This window comes from Periplaneta americana, chromosome 9 (genome assembly GCF_040183065.1).
Source record: "Periplaneta americana isolate PAMFEO1 chromosome 9, P.americana_PAMFEO1_priV1, whole genome shotgun sequence".
Classification (NCBI taxonomy): Eukaryota; Metazoa; Arthropoda; class Insecta; order Blattodea; family Blattidae; genus Periplaneta; species Periplaneta americana.
The window spans coordinates 46,568,973-46,589,586 of NC_091125.1; the positions used below are offsets into that span (position 1 = coordinate 46,568,973).

General features: G+C 35.3%; 1 protein-coding gene across 1 annotated transcript in view; it reads left to right on the plus strand.

Annotated features, from left to right (window-relative positions):
• Window positions 1-20,614, plus strand: part of LOC138705888 (prohormone-1-like) — a 353,158-nt gene that overhangs the window by 133,719 nt on the left and 198,825 nt on the right. The window contains exon 2 of the mRNA XM_069834623.1: window positions 6,772-6,907. Coding sequence (XP_069690724.1) covers window positions 6,782-6,907 — 126 coding nt within the window. The 5' untranslated portion in view covers window positions 6,772-6,781. The remainder of the gene's footprint in view (window positions 1-6,771; window positions 6,908-20,614) is intronic.

The following is a 20,614-nucleotide window of genomic DNA, read 5'->3' on the forward strand; positions in this document are numbered from 1 at the left end:
ACCGCGAATATTACAAGCAATGAACAAGGAAAAAAGTTAAACTGAACAAAAGGAATTCTTTGGACCAGTTTAAAAGTAACAAGAGAAGAGAATAATTAAAACTATATACTTACGATACAAGGAACAAAAGGCATAGTAGAGGTGCTAAAGGGGTACAAAAACAATAATAGTGTGAACATATAAGTAAAGAACTATGAAACTTTTACCACGGAAGCATATTCCTATGTCACTGTAAAAAAAAGCTACAAAATGCAACCTAGGATTAAAAGAAGAAATTCTAATTGCTCCAGAAAGGTCACAATTGAACTGTCCTCAAAAGAAAGAAAAAAATGAACAGTTCGTTTTTGTTTCCTTATGTGAACAAAAATAAATTAGTTGTTTTAACAGCGAATGAGATCCTTTGAAATTAGAAACTTGTTTCATTTTCAAGATGAAAAACAAACACTTTTTGCAAGAGCGCTCAACTAAAGGCGTGGAAATAAATGTCACACAAACATTTTGTAGTGAAGTTTGTACATCAATATAATATGTTCTGGTTTTTATTAAGAAACATTCGAGAGCTAGGCGGTGATGTCATAACGTTAATAACAGCAATAAGAAAAAAAACACACCAAGAAGTAAATAAACTGTTAACAATTAAAAAGTAAATTACAGTAAATAAGTAAATAGTAAGGCTGATTTTTATCTTACAGTACCATTAAATTCAATAATAAAATTATCAAGAAAATATTTACTCCCGAAACGAGCTCTCTTAATCCGCGTACGAAGTAGTTTTTGCTTTTTAATCGTGTGCAATGCAGAGATGTGATAATTTAAAGCTAAGCGACGGTTGCTTCATGTGTCCTTAATATAAAAACCTACATTTATTGACCAATATTCCTCTTAGCTCATTGAGGAGAGGCAATAGCTCAGTTGGTAGAGCAAATGGTTACGGATTGGAAGATCCAGGGTTGAATTCTAGGAGGTGGCGGGATATTTTTTCGTTGCCAAAAAATGTAAAATGACCGCGAGATTCAATCAACTTCCTGTCAAATTGAGTACCGGGTCTTTTCCAAGGGTAAAAGTCGGTCGGAGGGTACGGGTCTGATGAATTCCTACAAAATAATATCATATAACAAGATTTTAAACTTGGGTATATGTTAATTCCTACAAATCTTCTGAGGCGATGGACTGCAATTTCTTAATCCGGGAGTGGTAAGTGAATGTTTTGTTGAAGACCTGATGTCTGTGAAGCCTCAACAATTAGACAGGTTTTGCGATTATATCGTAGACAAGCATGTCGGTGAAACTAGTATCTCCCCACCAGAAATGTGGTCTTCTTTTTCTTCACACTCCGTGAACATAACAAACGCCTGCGAAGCTTTTCATGCATAATTAAATGCCAATTTTTACCATCACCACCCTCATATATTTAAGAATAGACTAAGGAAATATTTTTCAAACAATTCTTGTTAACAACAATAGCTAGCTGTTTCAAGTTTCTCAATGTTTAATAGTTATATACTGTATATCACAGAATAAATATTTAAATTATCTCATTATTATTATTATTATTATTATTATTATTATTATTATTATTATATTATTATTATTACTCCTACTAATATTTCTTACCAATGTTTATTATTGTCTCACTAACATTACTTATCTATCAATATTTATTTATACTTTCATTATTTACTTTCATGTTGTTTTATGATCTAGATATTAATGTAGTAACTACTGTAAGCCAATTCTATTCAATTAGAATTGGAGTCTGGCTGGGCGGAAGAGAAGCCCTGCTGATCTTAGCTCTGCCAGATTAAAAAAAATAAACTATTAATTATTATATATTTATATTGTTAGAAGTCTTAAAGCTATGCAAACCAACACTTATGTAAACTTCACAATGCAATGAACAAAATTTCATAGAGAAAAAAAGGCGGCATTGAAGAAAGAAAGAAAACTTTTTACAATAGGACAGAATATACAGAAGGGCACATCACAAGATTTGATTACCGGTATATTAAGATGTCATACAGAAATAAAGTACCAAAGATTTGACAGGTCTCTTTTTAAAATGTTCAGCTCTGATTTGTACAGATGAATAGAGCAAAGATTTTTGTGCGAGATCGTGCGTATTTGCTTGGTTTCCGCACAAAACCAATCTGCGGTAAGTCTAAAATTCCACATTCAGTATTCCCAACCTAACACACATAACAATTTCCCTCTTCTTACCGCTTAAGTGACATATTCATTTTACTGCTTTAGGCTTTTAACATATTATTTTTAGAGACGTTCAATATAATAATAATAATTATTATAAATTGGAAACTTACCACTGCAATTTCACCTAAATTGTACTGTTAATTATTGTTTTTAAATATTTGCAAAAATTAAGTAAACTCTACAACTCCACTAAAGTTACTACATTCGTGATGCATGTAACATTAAGGAAGCCGTTTGTTTTAAGTTCGCATTTATAGGCTGGGGGGAAAAAAAAGACAGACGTATATCACGGCCTGCTGGAGTATAGTAAACACAGAAAACATTTTAAAGCAACAATGTTGAAGATAGATATTTTTGTTTTGCAAATTTGCCGTCATTGAACAGAAACCAAGATGGAGATTTCATTGCAAGTAATTAGAAATTCCTCTTTCAGGTATGTAATAAACGATCTTCGCACAAAATAATGTACGATACACGAGCGGTATGTTTTCTTTCAATTCTCGGAAATTAAAAAAGCTCAACTAAGTTTCGCTTTTTCAAACTTTTCCTCGAACATGAAAACTTCAACATACCGCTCTTGTAACGCATATTACTATTATCTCCGGTCGTTTTACCATTTTATTATTTCAACAGTAAAGCAAGAAAGAGTTTTAACCACACCAATCAGCAATCAGCATTGCGGTTACCCACACGCAAGTCTGTACAAAGTGGGAGGAAAGATTTTGTCATACCATGTTTAAGTTTACGTTTATATTTCCAGGAATTCACACATCTTTTTGTAGGAATTCGCAAATCTCTATGTAGAAATTCACAAATCTCTTTACAGAAATTCACAAATCTCTTTGCAGGAATTCACAAATCTCTTTGCAGGAATTCACAAATCTCTTTGTAGGAATTCACAAATCTCTTTGTAGGAATTCACAAATCTCTTTGTAGGAATTCATAAATCTCTTTGTAGGAATTCACTAATCTCTTAGTAGAAATTCACATATCTCTTTGTAGAAATTCACAAATCTCTTTGTAGAAATTCACAAATCTCTTTGTAGAAATTCACACATCTCTTTGTAGGAATTCACAAATCTCTTTGCAGGAATTAAAAAATGTCTTTGTAGGAATTCACAAATCTCTTAGTAGAAATTCACACATCTCTTTGTAGAAATTCACAAATCTCTTTGTAGGAATTCATAAATCTCTTTGTAGGAATTCACAAATCTGTTAGTAGAAATTCACACATCTCTTTGTAGAAATTCACAAATCTCTTTGTAGAAATTCACACATCTCTTTGTAGGAATTCACAAATCTCTTTGCAGGAATTAAAAAATGTCTTTGTAGGAATTCACAAATCTCTTAGTAGAAATTCACACATCTCTTTGTAGAAATTCACAAATCTCTTTGTAGAAATTCACAAATCTCTTTGTAGGAACTCACATACATAACATTCGGCCCACTGCGACTGTGTAGGAATTCACCTAACCTCGGAGCGTAGTGCTGACTCATTTTTGTGCCGAGATCATGTAGTGTAGGTGAACATGGACTATTAACACTATGCCCCACGCGCTTTCATAGTGTTTAAGGAGCGTGAAAATGAAACAATGAAATATCCACAGTCTTTCTTAATTCTACCTTTTTATCGAATTATTGTGAGTCTGAAGTCTCCTTGTTCTTATTTTCGGAGTTGTCCCGACTATTGAATTCGTAAGTTATACCGCTACCCTATCCCCGTGGTTGAATTTTGCTGTACTGTCTCATTAGAGCCTCGCCAGCCAACAAGTTCAATACTGAATGTAAGAGTTGTTGCGTTTCTGCCGACTACGTCGAAACCGAATTGTGTTTCGTAACATTTTATGAAAAGTTGCAGCAATCTGTTACGCCAAGTTTCGTAATAATTTTCATGTTAAATAATATTTATCGTGTTCTGTGACAGTTTTGCTTCTCGTTGAGATACACATAACATGTAACTTACTCATGCGTACTTTTTGGTAACTAGTATTTTTTTTTAATTTATAGAGATTGTCTTCTGAATTTGTTACGTTAAGATACATCACGGTTAGCAGCTGACATAGCAAACTGATTAATGGAACTGTAAGAGTCTACCGTATGTGCAATCCGTACTCTCCTTCAGATGTAATAAAGTAACTCTATAAGCCTCACCGAAATCAGATCCCTTCACTAACAAGTTGTCTCGTTCTTGTAAATGGAGGGTCACTGAGTGTCAGCACGACGCGTCATCAATCACTGTCGTGCAGCAGATCAGCTGGGTGAAAGGCATCACTCATCAGAAGATCCAACTACTTAATGTCACGCGACACCACAAAGTAAAACCTGACCCTTCATGGCGACAGACACAAAATTACAGATGATCTCAAAAGTAACAGGCAAAATTTCTTAGTAACAATTGATTATGTTTTTGGTCCAACAGCTACCGAGAATATAAATATATTGAAAATAGGTAATATACCAAAATTCTGGAACAGTAAAAGAAAATAATGTTTTTTTTTTTTTTTTTTTTTTTTTTTTATCCCTTGGATTGTGCGAAATATTTTTATTCTTGATATGTATTTTTTTTTGGATTAGGTAAGGACAGATTTAAGGATTAAGTAAATACTACCCTAGGCAGGATGAGTATACCCTATCCAATAGTTAAATAATGGAGCGACACGGACCGCGTGAAATGACGCAATGAAAGAAGGGGAAATGAGAGAAGAAATAATTAAACGTTATGCGATCGTACGTTCTTGCAAGAGAATTTGGGACTGAAAGGAAGAATCTATGTGAGTTGAAAACCTGTTGGCCACTTGTCTCACTCCGATTTTCACCGTTACATTGAAAGAACATTAAAGGATTTTGAAATGGGAAGCGTTCTTGTGGAATACATTAATGATCTCCAATTTTTATATGTTGGTAAAAAGAAACGCCCTTCTTTTGGGACAAATACAGTTAGAACTGGACCTGAAGAAGTACCATCGACCTTAACTACGAGTGTAAAGACTCCAAGGATAGAAATATTTCTCATGTACACTTAGGGACATAGGCCTAATTGTTGAGGGGGCAAAAATCTTTCAAGATCTGCAGCGCTGTTCATAAGAGGCTATAGTTTTAATTCGTTTTCAGCAAAGATATGTAATGGGATGAGCGTCCTCTCCGAAACCGTCTCTGGGTTCCAAGCCTTCCGCAATATCTCTGCTGCCAGGATTCATTCTATAAAAGCACTTCCAAGGACGCTTCGACACCTTGTAAGAACCGTTGGAATGGGTCCTGTGCTGCTTGGTTACCTTGGCTTGGTATTAACTTGGGCAGGGGTGTAGGGAGCCCATTGGGTAGCGGGTGAGGTATCTCATGCGGCCGGTGGGCTGGTATACACCTCACCCTCATTCAGCCCATAATTCGGGGTGCACAATAGGCCTCAGTCTGGCCGACGTGCTGAAGGGTCGTCCCTAACCCGCCCCTATCCATCGTTTCCTAATCCCTAAGATATGTAATAATTAAACAGAAAAAGAAGCGAATATCTCGTCAACATATTATGACCGAAAATTTTCGGCTTGCTGCATGCACAGTGTGGCATTATTTGACTTAGGGAAAACTTGTCATCCAACTATTATGTCCTTCATTGTACGTACAGCTCAAGCATTATGTCCAGACACTCCCCCACTCTTTGTACAGAGCTGCGCACGAGATCGGATGAGTCTACTTACGAATTATAGGGGAATGGGTTAACTTTGCCTTGAACTCGGTAGACACACGTCCACCTTCCCTTATACTCCTACCTCCTCTACAGAAACATTGTTCCCCTACTGCGCATCGCGAGTGTCTTGACAAAATGCATGAGCTGTACACCGAAGAACAAGACGGGTAGTTAGATTATAACTTAGGAAACGACAAAAGTACTGAGAAGCTCTCAAACACAGTTTAACGTAATGTTCTTCGTCTGAAGTGTAAAGTTAGCGGAATGAAGCAAAGTTGACTTTTTACAATGGAATCCCTGAGAGACTAAATGAATGGAATTCTGGTGGAAAAAAATATATTTGGAGATGAGATTGGGAAAATCTGAAAGAACGGATCGTAGAAGCTGCTGTGTGTTGTGTTATGCTAAATACGTGTGTGTCGAATGCACATTTCATTATGATGGGCTTGGGAGTGAGCCACCGGGGCGGAGAGTAGACAGACAGAGAGTAACTACCGTGCGGCGAGAGCGGGGACAACTTTCCTTACTAGCGATCTGTTCTTTCAGATTTAGCCATGAGATTTTCTAAAATATTCTCACTTCCTCTGGCAAGCCTATAAACTGTTCATAAATCATCACACAATCTTCATCAACACTATTATCACAGTCTTCATCTACATCAAAGATGCATAATGGAACTCAAAATCACCGTGTTGTATGGCACCCCAAGACCGCGCAGCTTTATCTCAAATTTTCAACATATCGGGAAAATGATTACTGAATTTGTAGATTATAATGAACTCTACACATTCCATTTATTTGAAATGTCCACAATATTAATCCAGTAACAATTGCTAAATAAAACGGATAGTGATAAAATACATGTAATTTATGTGTTACAGAGAACTCAAGATGTCTGCTACCGCAACCACGAAGCTCATGTTTGTCATGCTGGTCGCCATGCTGACGCTCAGCTGGGCAGTGGGCAAGACTCTGGGACAACCCGGCGACAAGGACCGACTCCTCAACGAACTGGACGTAAGTGCAGTATCACGTCCCTATCAGACGAAGGGGATAAATGTTGCTCAAAATAAACATCTTATGAATATTCAATCAGATGGCCGAGCTTCTTTTAAACTCGCGAAACAAAAACATGCCATGTAAATTACATACATGCATTCATCCCTTTCTTCCATACTGTAGTTTGCATTTAGCTAAGTGAAAATTTCTTCTAGCACATTATTAAATCCATCTAGTAGCAAGAGACGTTCTTCATTATGTATGTAAATGTATGTATTCTCTGCCAAAGTAACTGAAGTACCTATGTTCTAAGTTACAATCGTGGTTTATTTATAATGCGTGTGTTTTGGAAGGATGTTCTCTTCTAACAGTAATGGATACATGAAGGATTTAAGCGCAAGTGTCTGAAATATAATGAAAAGGAGCAATTTCTTTATAACATCTCCGCTCTTAGACTCGCATCCCTGATTCTCATTGTATGGCGTCATATAGCAGTGTTACAAAGAACTAGGAAGTGAAAACACAAGCAGAAGGAAGTTATACTTGACATTTAGACATTCAATGTCGCAAAGAGCATCTCAAATATGAAGACTGATATGAAACAACTAACTAGACAAAAAATAATATTTACAGCATCATGTCAGGAAGCAGTTAATTTAGCTCTGAAGCTGTTGTCTAGATTATTATTATTATTATTATTATTATTATTATTATTATTATTATTATTACGGGAGTCCTTAGAAGTCTTCCGAAAATCAAAAGTTCCTGATAGCACCCTGGACATGATATCTTCCACTGCATTGAAGTGATCGATTAGCATAATTAATCATCATTTATATTCTTTATAAAATGTAATTTGTCTTGTAGCCTAAATTGTTTATTGCATTTCCAATAAATTTTTCAATGACAGCCTACCTAACTAGGGTTTCTATTAAAGAAAAATCGAATTAAATATAAATATTCATTTAGAATTGATTAGGAGGCCGATTATTAAACCCTGGTTGGGACGGCAATAAAATATCTAATATCTATAATCATATACAATATGTTTATAAATGATTAAAACTCTTGGCTTTTTAACTGAAAATGCAGTTCCAAGCTAATTTCTTTTGACGAAATGTTTTCTAACAGTTCAAAAAATTGAGAATTTTGAAGTGATTTTCTAAACTGCCACTGTATTCAAATCGGGATCTGTGTTGATTAAAATAGACTTAAATCAAAATATAACTATTCCTATTAAGACGTCCACATATTTGTAAAAAAATCAAATACGTGTCCCATTTCACTGAAATAATTTTACATGTACGTTCTTACATGCAGACCACACATTGATTGACCATTTCATTACATGATTAAATATCGTAAATGGAAAATGGTTACGAGAAACATTTCCATGAATAATAGAGCAGTGGCAGACTGGAGTTTCGAACAATTTGTTTAAGATAATTCTAAATCACAGATTTTGTCATAATGTGTAAAGAAAAAACAATATTATACTCTTCGATTTTATATAATATTCAACCGCGAGATAATGTTAGACAAATATAATAATAGGCATAATAATAATAATAATAATAATAATAATAATAATAATAATAATAATAATAATAATACTTACTGGCTTTTAAGGAACCCGGAGGTTAATTGCCGCCCTCACATAAGCCCGCCATTGGTCCCTATCCTGAGCAAGATTAATCCAGTCTCTATCATCATATACCACCTCCCTCAAATCCATTTTAATATTATCTTCCCATCTACGTCTCGGCCTCCCCAAAGGTCTTTTTCCCTCCGGCCTCCCAAATAACACTCTATATGCATTTATGGATTCGCCCATACGTGCTACATGCCCTGCACATCTCAAACGTCTGGATTTAATGTTCCTAATTATGTTAGGTGAAGAATACAATGCGTGCAGTTCTGTGTTGTGTAACTTTCTCCATTCTCCTGTAACTTCATCCCTCTTAGCCCCAAATATTTTCCTAAGCACCTTATTCTCAAACACCCTTAACCTATGTTCCTCTCTCAAAGTGAGAGTCCAAGTTTCACAACCATAAAGAACAACCGGTAATATAACTGTTTTATAAATTATAACTTTCAGATTTTTTGACAACAGACTGGATGATAAAAGCTTCTCAACCGAATAATAACAGGCATTTCCCATATTTATTCTGTGTTTAATTTCCTCCGGAGTATCATTTATATTTGTTACTGTTGCTCGAAGATATTTGAATTTCTCCGCCTCTTCAAAAGATAAATTTCCAATTTTTATATTTCCATTTCGTACAATATTCTCGTTACGAGACATAATCATATACTTTGTCTTTTCGGGATTTACTTCCAAACCTATCTCTTTATTTGCTTTCAGTAAAATTTCCGTGTTTTCCCTAATCGTTTGTGGATTTTCTCCTAACATATTCACTTCATCCGCATAGACAAGCAGCTAATTTAACCCGTTCAATTCCAAACCCTCTCTCTTATCCTGGACTTTCCTAATGGCATACTCTAGAGCAAAGTTAAAAAGTAAAGGTGATAGTGCATCTCCTTGCTTTAGCCCACAGTGAATTGGAAACGCATCTGACAGAAACTGACCTATACGAACTCTGCTGTACGTTTCACTGACAGACATTTTAATTAATCGAACTATAATAATAATAATAATAATAATAATAATAATCAGGGAACGGATTTATATGGACTAAAAATATATGAAATATGTAAATATATATGTAGTTATTTTTACCAAAATATGGAATTAAATATGGATTTTTACCAAAATATGGAATTAAATATGGACTTAAAATTATAAAAAAATGACTATGTACGTTAAATATTGGTACATTTTAATCAAACTAAACAAAAAATATAATGGACGTACCTTATCTTCCAATGTAGTTTCAACAAAACACAATTTTTATTGTCTGTTACCATAACAATAGGTTACAAACATTTCTTTCAAGTGCTGAAAAGTGAATCTTCTTCTATTGTCTCTGAGGATAGATTTATACTGACTAAAAGAGCGTTCGACGTCACAAGAAGTAACTGGTACATAATTCAATTTCACAATGTCTGCTGGGGATAAGTCCAAGTTAATCTTCACTGTTGATTCACCACTCATCACAGCAACAACCTTTTGTAGTTCTTCATATCCAGGGTTTTTTGAAAGTACAGTGTCCACCTTAGCTCTTACTGCATCTGCAACTTTACCTCTACCACGATTCAGTTGTTCCACAGTACTATTTATAATTTCAAAACTTTCAGATAGTGAAAGGTGCCTATTTTGGAGACTTTTGAGCGTTTTTATGATGCATGAAAATGTATGCTGAATGTGAGCTAAGTCATTCTTCACACTTATGTCACAGGTAACTGTTTTCGCAGTATCAATTGAGACTGCATCTTCAGAGTCCAATGCAAGGAGAACATTGTTAATAGAGTCTATATGTTCGGCATAATATTCAACTGCTTCTAGCCATGTACCCCATCTAGTTAAAATTGGCTTTGGTGGCAATGGAATTTCAGGGTACATTTCTTTCAACACGTTAACTCTACTGGGAGCTTTGAGAAATACTTTTTTCACTGATGAAATCAACAAATCTACTTTAGGGAAATTGTCTCTGACCACTTCTGCCACACGATGAAATGCATGCGCCACACAAGTAAAATGAGTCAATTTAGGATATACAACAGATAATGCTTGTCCAGCTTTGACCATATAAGGGGCAGCATCGCTAATAAAGAATAACACATTATCGTACATAATACCCTTTGGCCACAGGATACCCATAGCTTCGTTGAACAGTTTAACTATAGTTTTGTTATTGCACTTTTCTAGAACATCACAATGTAAAAGAATTCGTTCAGAATATTGTTCACTTAACAAACCGATAACTACATTACCAACAAGTCTACCTTCTTTGTCGGGAGTCTCATCAATGGAAACCCAAATTGAACTATCTTTAATTTCATCTCTTATCTTCTGTATTGTCTCATCGTAGATGGATGGAGCATACGTCTTCCTAAGTGTTCACTCATCCGGGATTGTATGTTGAGTATATTTTTCAAGGAATTCCCTGAAGACCTTATTCTTTAGTTTGTAGAGAGGAATATCAGCAGAGATGAGAGAACGGCACAGGTCGATGTTAAACTCAGATCTTACATTCGATGTTGTTGGTTGTGTTAAAAACAATTGTCTCTGCTTGGAATTTAGTTGTTTGTTGGCCTGATGTTTACTAGTTGTAATGTGTTGTTGCACCAGGAACTTTTGTGTAGATGATACTGCACACTGACACAAATTACAAAATAATATTTTATTGTCAGTTGATAAACCATCTTCTTTAAATTCTGAAATGTAACTTGTTAGTTTTGATTTTAAATTGACTGAATGACGTACTTTTGGCATATTTACCGTCTTTATAGTATGATTTACAAAACTGAACCTATGTGTACTCTGACTGGCATTTAACTGTTGAGCTGCACAACTGAAGTCTGTTAAAAATTTTAAATTAAATTAATACAGTTTTGTAACTTACTTTCCCATTGTTGATAGGACTGCTAATTTTCAAATAACTCTGATGTTAAAGGGATTACTGAACATGTGTTTAAATCTCTATTGTTGAAATGTATTTTTAAAAGTTAATGGAATTTTGTTTTGTTTTATTGTTAAACCTAATATAATATGGACTGTTTTATATGAAATATGGAAAATATATGGAAATTAACGAAAATATGTACTAAACTCTAAAATATGGAAAAATATGGAAAATAAAAGTAGGATTTTTCAACCCTACACATTGTGAAACATAAAGATAATGCAAAATATAAATTATATTAGCTTTATAAGTAAATATGTATTTACATATAAATCCTTTCCCTGATAATAATATAGTATACTTTATAAGATGTCACACTACTATATTTTTATATTCTAAACACAGCTGTTCTTCGAAACTGCAATATTGTTTATACGAGACTCTCCTAACAAGCATTCTGTTGTCAAGTTAGATAGTTCAGTAAATTATACAGACTTTTTACTCTGTTGCTTTTTGTATTTCGCCAGGCTATAAATAAATCGACTATCAATGTATTAGAGTTAATGATAGTTCCTAAAATAAGATCTTCAACGTGCTCATAATTTGTGTGTACGTTTTGTAAGCAATGTTCGTAAATATGATCATATAACCCCATCCCTGGAAGCAATAGGTTGGCTTAAACTAGATAAGAAAAGAAATTTACATTCACTTCTCTTTCTCTTCGAAATCTTGAACTCTTCTATTCCTTCGTACCTGTCGTCTCGCTTCACTTACCTTTCTTCCCACCATAATCTGAACACACGCTCTCGTCATGAAACAATACTAACAATACCATCCCATCGCACCTCCGTCTTTCACAATAGCCCTGCCAAGACTCTGGAATTCGCTACCTGCTAGCATCAGGGACTGTCGAAATAAAATTGAATTCAAACGAAAACTTACTAGGCACTTGGTCAGTAATTGATTTCTTGTAAATAGTTTCTTTAATCTATCACAAAATATTTCAATATTCAGTAATTTCATCACTATACAATTTTGTTATTCTAGATTTAATTTGTAATTCAGTAAATATAAAATATTCTTTGTTTCTCTATGATAAATTATCTAGCTTTAATTATTCAGGCAATCTTTTCGTACTTTGATTTTATTGTAATTGTAATTGTAAATTTAATAATAATTGTAATGTTATTTGTAATTGTAATTGTAAATTTAATACTAATTGTAATTTTATTGTTCATATTGTAGTTGGAATCTCCTGGTAGAGGGGCAGAGAAGGCCTGACGGCCTTATCTGTACCAGGTTAAATAAATAAATACTAAATACTAAATAATTTTTCTTAAATTTTGTATCGCCTTTTGACTGTAGTAGCTACTAATTTCCACGTTTCGCGTGAGTCAAAATAATGTGACACTAGATTCACATTTTATGTGTCTCTTATTTATTAAATTGTTGTTATTTCCTTAACAATTCACTGAGATTAAGATTTTCTTCCATATTTTGCTTTTGGCTTCTTTTTATTTGTTAATTAACTCGTAGACGTAGCGAAGAGCGGTACTTTTACGGAAGATAAGGTTGAACTATACCAGTCTTCATTTCTAGGCTTACTCCACATTCTCGCTTCTCTACTGCTCCTTATATTCTCTCAAATGTGTGACACCTTCATGTTACTTCAATTGTTGGATGCCTATAGTTGTCGCGTGTCCCCCAGTCGGCAGTAGTGACGTATATTCAGTTCTTATCTGCTGTACTGTCCATTCACAGATGTTTTAGCTAGGAGGTGGGAAGCGCTCTCTCCACCAGATGAGTTTTGGCTAGTGGAAGAGGGTAACGTTTACTTAATCTGAAGCAAGTCAAGGCTCTATCCTATACACATACAGCTATACAATATTATTGTCACTTTTATTAAAATTGTACAATATAATTTTAATTCAATAGGCATACTGCAAATTAAGAAGATAATTATTCAATTTATAATTTCTTCCTTTTAAATATTTAGGACAAGAGAAAACCCTGCGTTAAAATAGGGAATAGTGAATAAGATAGACGAAATATAGTAAAAATGGCTATATATATATATACATATATATATATATATATATATATATATATTTGAAGAATTTGAGGAAATGGGGTATAATTTAACACCCGATACGACGCCGAACATACAAATAGGTACCCTATTTCGAAACGAAGATGATAATAAGAGGGAAATTGTGGGAATGTTAGCGGAACGAAGAAGGAAAAACGTGACAACACCGAGAAAAAACCATCACAACCTTGGCTTTGTCCATCCAATACAAATCCGCTACCGCCGAGATTTGAACTCGGGTCCACGGTCGCCGTAAAGCAGCGCACGGCCAGCTGAGCTACCAAGGAGGCCATAAAAATACAATTAAGTAGCACTTGACTAATTTCCTTCCAATAGGCTACTTACTCTTCAAAACTATAGAAATTGCATAAACTCATCAAAACTTGAAATTCGCTGAGTTTCAAATACCATTGAATAAACTTGCAAGTTAATATCTATTTTAAAGACACAGAGCAATAGAGGTATCATATAGAACATGGGGTGAGAACATTTTACGAGTAAATACAAATATTGTTGTCTACGTTGATGATATGGATAGGATGCTGGTGATCATAATATGATGAATGGAATAGTGACAGATGGGGTGGTGATGATAAACGAATAGGTTGAAAAGAGTAATAGAGTAACATATTCATGATAATGCTGTCTTGTTTTTAAATAAAATGAATAGAATGATGACTACGATATTGATGGTTTTGATAATGAGTGTTAGGCCTATGATGTACAGCACTGATCGTCAGCACACGCTCAAATAGGTATCGGATAAGGAGTGTATTGGAATATGCACCGTGGTACAGAAGGGAGAGGGAGAAAGCAACCGTAGCTGGTGCAGGCAATCAGTAGCTACAGACGAGACTATTTGTCATACCGTTAAACATTATCATGAGGTTCCTATGATAGTCAATCGCACTGTAATTTTTAGAAATCAAAGATAAATATCCAAGGAAAGCATAGAAAAAAAAATTCGAAATCAAAATCATTTTGGAAAGTGAGAAAAAATACTAACTTCGAAGTGATCTGTTCAAAATAGACATTGACGTCCTCAAAAATTGATAAGCGGCAAACTTTTTTATTTTTTACTTTATTTATATGAGGGGTCAAAGCGAGAGAAATGTTTAGAAAGAATGAAAATTATTTTTAAAAGTAATTGCTATTTGTGCTGATGACTGCTGGTGTACAGTGTGATTTCTTCCCTCCTCAATCTTTGACTGCATTATCATTTTTTCTACAGAGCTATAATGTCGGAATTTCTCCATAATATAGTGTGGCAAGTTTCTCTAAGATTTAATATTTACTTATGGAAACTGTTCTTTATTTCATCGATGGATTTTATATTACTATTAAAAATAACAGATAATGAACTCTGAATTTTACTGTTATAAGTATATAATTACATACGGGTAAGATGAAATTCTTAATCGTGTAGGTGGGAAATGAGAGAAGAAAAATTTTATTGTGAGTTTGTTTTAAATCTTTACCCTATTGTCCTGTAAGGCTATTATTATGTGGCTTAGAACTATCTTGCTTTGATCTCTTCATATATTCCTCGGAGCACTATTAAAAAAAAAAAAGAACAAACTATTTAAATCTGTTGTTCTATTACTTCAACGCAATTCGCCAGAGGAGCAGCTGCTTTGATTATTATTCTAAAATGATTTCAGTACCTAAAAAGAGTTCTCGAATGAAAGACAACTATTCTTACATTGATTTTATACAGCTATATTTAGTTTAAAATTTATTTCCCGTTATGGGATTGAATCACTCACACACTGCAACGTACGATACTCAGATGTACAATATAAACTTATCTTCCACTTCAGATAACAGTAAAATACGAAAGAAAAGACATCGACTGAAAATTCTGTACAGTCATGGTGAGTGAGTTCTAAATTCTAACACAATAAATCGAAAATAACAGGAAACGCCAACGCTCACATCAGTCCGGATAACAACTGATACTCTCGCCGTGTATACAGGTTCGTAACACACAAAAGCGAACATACTAACAATTTCCGGGAATTTCGTGGTTCACCAATATATTTAGCAGTTAAATGAAACCTACCACAACGACTCTCATTTCAATTCATAAAGTTCATACGTACTTCTAAAATATGTGATTCGCTATAAAGCTTCTGTCAGCAATTTAACATTTCTCATATGCTTCAAAGGTTTTAAAAACGTATGACATATAGTTAAGTAGATATATATTAACAGTTACGCTTAAAGTTCCTTGTCATAAGCCTTCCAAGCATGCCTTACAGAGGAAGGGTCTCAAAACTAATGCTCCACTATAAAATAAGACTTCACGTCTACAATCATGAAAACTACTCAGGAAGACGTCTAAAAATTAGTAGTATCAGTAGTGGTAGCAGTAGCAGCTAAAAGAGCTTGAAGTAATCGGACTTCTGGTTGGAGCAAGAGGTACCGCTACTCTCTTCATGAAAGATGTGTTTAAGAGGCTTGGAATACCTACATCTATTATTCCGATTGTAACCTTAGCTGCATTGAAAGGATCAATTGCTCTCCTGAAGAATCACCTATATTCGAAATCAAACTAAGTTCAGTAGCATTCTTTACTTTTTTGTAACACTTACCTTTCTAAAAATAGGTATATTTCCACTAATCTCAAAAAAAAATATTTGCAGCTCTGTACTTGTAAGAATATCATTGTTAAAACAAAATTAATGGTTTTCCATGAAGTTGTAAAAATTTCTCTGGTTAAGTACTCTTTGTCTCTTGTGGCAGCTCACGAATGGTGAGAAGATATATAAATAAATTTAAATAGTAATAGTAGTAGTAGTAGTAGTAGTAGTAGTAGTAATAGTAGTAGCAGTAGCATAGTAGTGGTAGTAGTAGTAGCAGTAGCATAGTAGTGGTAGTAGTAGTAGCAGTAGCATAGTAGTAGTAGTAGCATAATAGTAGTAGTAGCAGTAGCAGTAGTAGTAGAAGTAGTACTGTCCGTCCTAGTGGTTATGTCGCAGGGTCGTCGAAAAGGGGGAAATCACGTGACAGTTAACTGGGTTCTTTTCTATAAATTATTTTAAACAGTTGTATAATGTACGTCGACTTCCAATTCCGTACAGCAAATATTTGCAGGAAAGAAGTAACAACCCAACCACTACCCCTTACAGAGAGGTCAGCAGAAACTGGGGTAGGGGAACCAGGACACGTCATAACCACTCGGCTGGAGAGTAGTAGTAGTAGTAGTAGTAGTAGTAGTAGTAGTAGTAGTAGTAGTAGTAGTAGTAGTAGTAGTTGTTTTTACTTGGTTATTTAACGACGCTGTATCAACTATTGGATTATTTAGCGTCGATTTGATTACCTGGTTGGGTTTTTCCGAGGTTTCCCCCACCGAAAAGGCAAATGCCGGGTAATATTTTGGTGAATCCTCGGACCTCATCTCATCTCACTACATCTCGCCAAAATGTAAAAAAATTGTACAAAATTGTAAAAATTGTAGAAAATTACTAAATTGTAAAACTATAAAAATTTGTAAAAATTGTAATTGTAATATTGTAAAATGTTGACATGTTCCACATTTTAAAGCTTCATTGTTCATGTAAGATCTATGGAATAAAATAAATGAATGAATGAATGAATGAATGATGGAATTGGTGATAGCGAGATGGTATTTGTCGAGATGAGGACGAGAATTCGCCATAGACTACTTGACATTTGCCTTAAGTTTTAAATAAAACCTCGGATAAAACCCAACCAGGTAATTAGCCCAAGCGGGGATCGAAATCACGCTCGAGCGCAACTCCGGATCAGCAAACAAACGTGTTATCGCCTGAGCTATGCCGGTGACGTAGTAGTAGTAGTAGTAGTAGTAGTAGTAGTAGTAGTAGTAGTAGTAGTAGTAGTAGTAGTAGTAGTAGTAGTAGTAGTAGTAGTAGTAGGTCTATTTTATAATGCTTTCAGATACAGATCATCAACCAGCAATTAATAACAGTATCAATTCCCAAACTAGTGCGGAGAGGCCGAGAAGTGGGCGTACCGCCTTTTATTTTCGACATTAAGATGATTATGATCGAATGCTTGAAATCGACACTTACCTAATCATTCAAGGCCCAGAACACCGGTATGGAGACCGTCATAGTCGTAGCACATCTCAATTCTGTGCCATGTTATGGCACATGTTTTGCGGAAATAATTCAGGGTCACGTTGGCTGAAGACATCTTCCACAGCTGTTCGTGACTCTTCCGTTGTACGATACCGGTTATTAACCCACTGCATGGTTTCCACGGTTCACAAGGTTACCACACTCTAACACAAACCTTCGCAAAATAAAAGAAAAAGGGTACGACCATTTCTCGGCCACTCTGTAGGCGTACAACAACAGCTAATAACTAATAAACACAACTCAAAAGAAATTAGGTTAAAGGTTTCAACATCGTAATTCAACATGGGAGAGAAAATACAGACAAATTTTTCTTAGAACCCTCTTTCAGAAACAAGGTTCTTTATGTGTTGTAAATCTACGATATCACTTTATCTTCCTCCTAGAAGAAGGCATTTTAACGCCCCTTAAACGCCTTTGGCCAGGTACGGACCTGCGAACCTCGGACCCAACGACTACATAGTAATTCGTAGACCACCGAGGACGACAGTACACTAAATATAATACTTCAAACAAGTAGAGACACTCATTTAAACTTTATATTAACTGATTTTACATTAAATGTTCTCTTAACGAATTCTCAGGTCTATTTAAAATGTGACTGAATAATGACATTTAAATAAATAATGAAGACAATAATCCGATGTTCAACGCCGAAAGTTACCCAGCAATTCTGCTTCAATTGGTTGAGGGAAAATCTAGAAAAAACTCCAACCAGGTAACTTGTCCCAACCGACATTTGAACCCGGCCCCCTCGTTTCACGGTCAGACATGCGAACCGTTTTTCCCCCCCACTTCTACGGAGGAGGGACCCGAAGGCTTGCACTGCAGCCTGAGGCTTATTGTACTGGGTGACAGTATAGAGCAGAAGGTTTCACGGCCGGCAGGCTATGTGCGCGGAGGTGGGGGCTCAAGGTCGCACGAGGCCGTGAAACCTGTTCTGCTCTATACTGTTCACCCAGTACTTACACTCCTATTCTGTGAATGACTGGGTAGCCGAACGGCCGCGCTCTTGTACAAGTACAGCACGCCACACCGTGAACTGAACCCGGACTATGGTATGGATAATGATGATATGTGAATTAATGATGGCGAAATGAGTCCGAGGTCCAACGAGGAAAGTTACCCAGGAATTCTGCTTCAATTGATTGAGGGAAAACCCCGGAAAAATCCCCAACAAGTCCCAATTAGAATTCGAACCAGCGCTGCTCGTTTCATTGCCAGACGCGCTTACCGTTATTCCACAGCGATGGACTATGCGAACCGTTACTCCACAGGGATGGGCAAATCATGTCAGTAGTCATAGATAATGAGAGATTAAATAAGAATTACTGTAGTTGAAGTGAAATTTCTTCGTTCTGTTAAAATTACAAGACAAAATGTAATCCCCGACCAAGACATTTAGGAAGATACTATTGTTCTATGGGGCACACGAGGAGGTAAATTAAGACTCATAAAACTGAAAGAATTATGAAGATAAAGAGAACTGAAGCAGTATTTAAAAATTTGTTTTAAATAAAAAATCTCGAATTAAAGGAACTGTCAGCAGACCACGACAAAATGGAAATGGTGAAGTCAAACCCCACTTTCTGTTACTTAAGGGTACGTACAAGACGAAATCTAATTGGTAACCTGACTGGCTACCTTGCTGGAGAGAATGCCTAAACGTTACGCAATGGAGACGTGCAAGACGAAGACACTTCGGCTGACTGCTACCTAGCCTGTTAGCTCGCTGGTAGCTGATAGAATAGATTTTTTTCCAACTACCAGCGACCTAAATGTTAGTCATGAATGCAAATGGCGGTAATTGCAGCGACGACGTTGACAGTTACAGTGAATTTTAAAAGGAGAGATTTTCCTCGTAAGTGGAAAATACAGTCCTCATTCAAAAACTGGTTTATAAACTTTCATGACAACATTAATAACAAATGGAATAATTTCATTCACGTCAGTTTTCTGAGAAAGAAACACAGAAGCATGACGGCTAAACGAAACTTTTGCTTCTTAATTCAACATCTGGCTTTTGTGTGCTGGATGATCCGATAATCACGAAAACAGTTTTATACGAGTGTTGAAACTAAAATATGAAGATAATTAAATGTATTCAAATTCAGTAGTTGATGTGATGTCAGAGATATCATTCCTAACTGAAAGTTAGAAAACGCTTTCAATTAGAATGTTGGAAAACATATAAATGTGTCAACAGTTTTGATATCACACAATTGAAAATCTTCTCTCAGCTGACAAATATTTCTTAAATATTTTTACAATTAGCCGATTCATCAGAGAATCTACTATCCATATGAGAAACTATGGGTCAAATTCCGATGGGGCTGAGTGGATTTTATTCTGAACAAAAACGATGTTTGGTTAGATTTTGAGGGTACTCCCATTCCTCCGCTAGCATTTCTCTAATTAATTCTAACTATTATCATTATTACATGAGAAATTAACGTGTCGACAGCTAGCACTAAATTATTGTATCAACAGACTCTGATCTGTGCTATGCAATTACTCACCAATAGCAATTTTACACTTTATAGCAAGGAATTCTTATTGTAAGTATCGTTATGTCCCTCTGGCATTTTGTGTTAGATACAATACTTTTTCAGTAAACTTTCCACTGTATTCTCATTGATTCAAAATAAATATGCAGATAAGTAGTACTAGAAAAACAGTTCTAAAATCTAAACAGCTAAACTCACACTGTGCTAATAGTTCAATAATAATGCAGATAGTAGAGCCCTCTTATCCGACCAGACATTTCAGCTGAATACAGGTTAAGGAAGAAACGGGACTTCGCTTGGCTTGGCTTTTCGAGATTTGGACCTGGGATATACCCCTGTACTTAGACCTGCTTTAGCCCATCGTGCACCCTACACATGCGATAATTTTCTAAGTTCGTTAATCCAATGCTTAAATTTGGGCTCTGAAAGGAAGGGTGAACGGAAGATAAGTTCGGGGCAGAATAAGATATCAGATGATACAC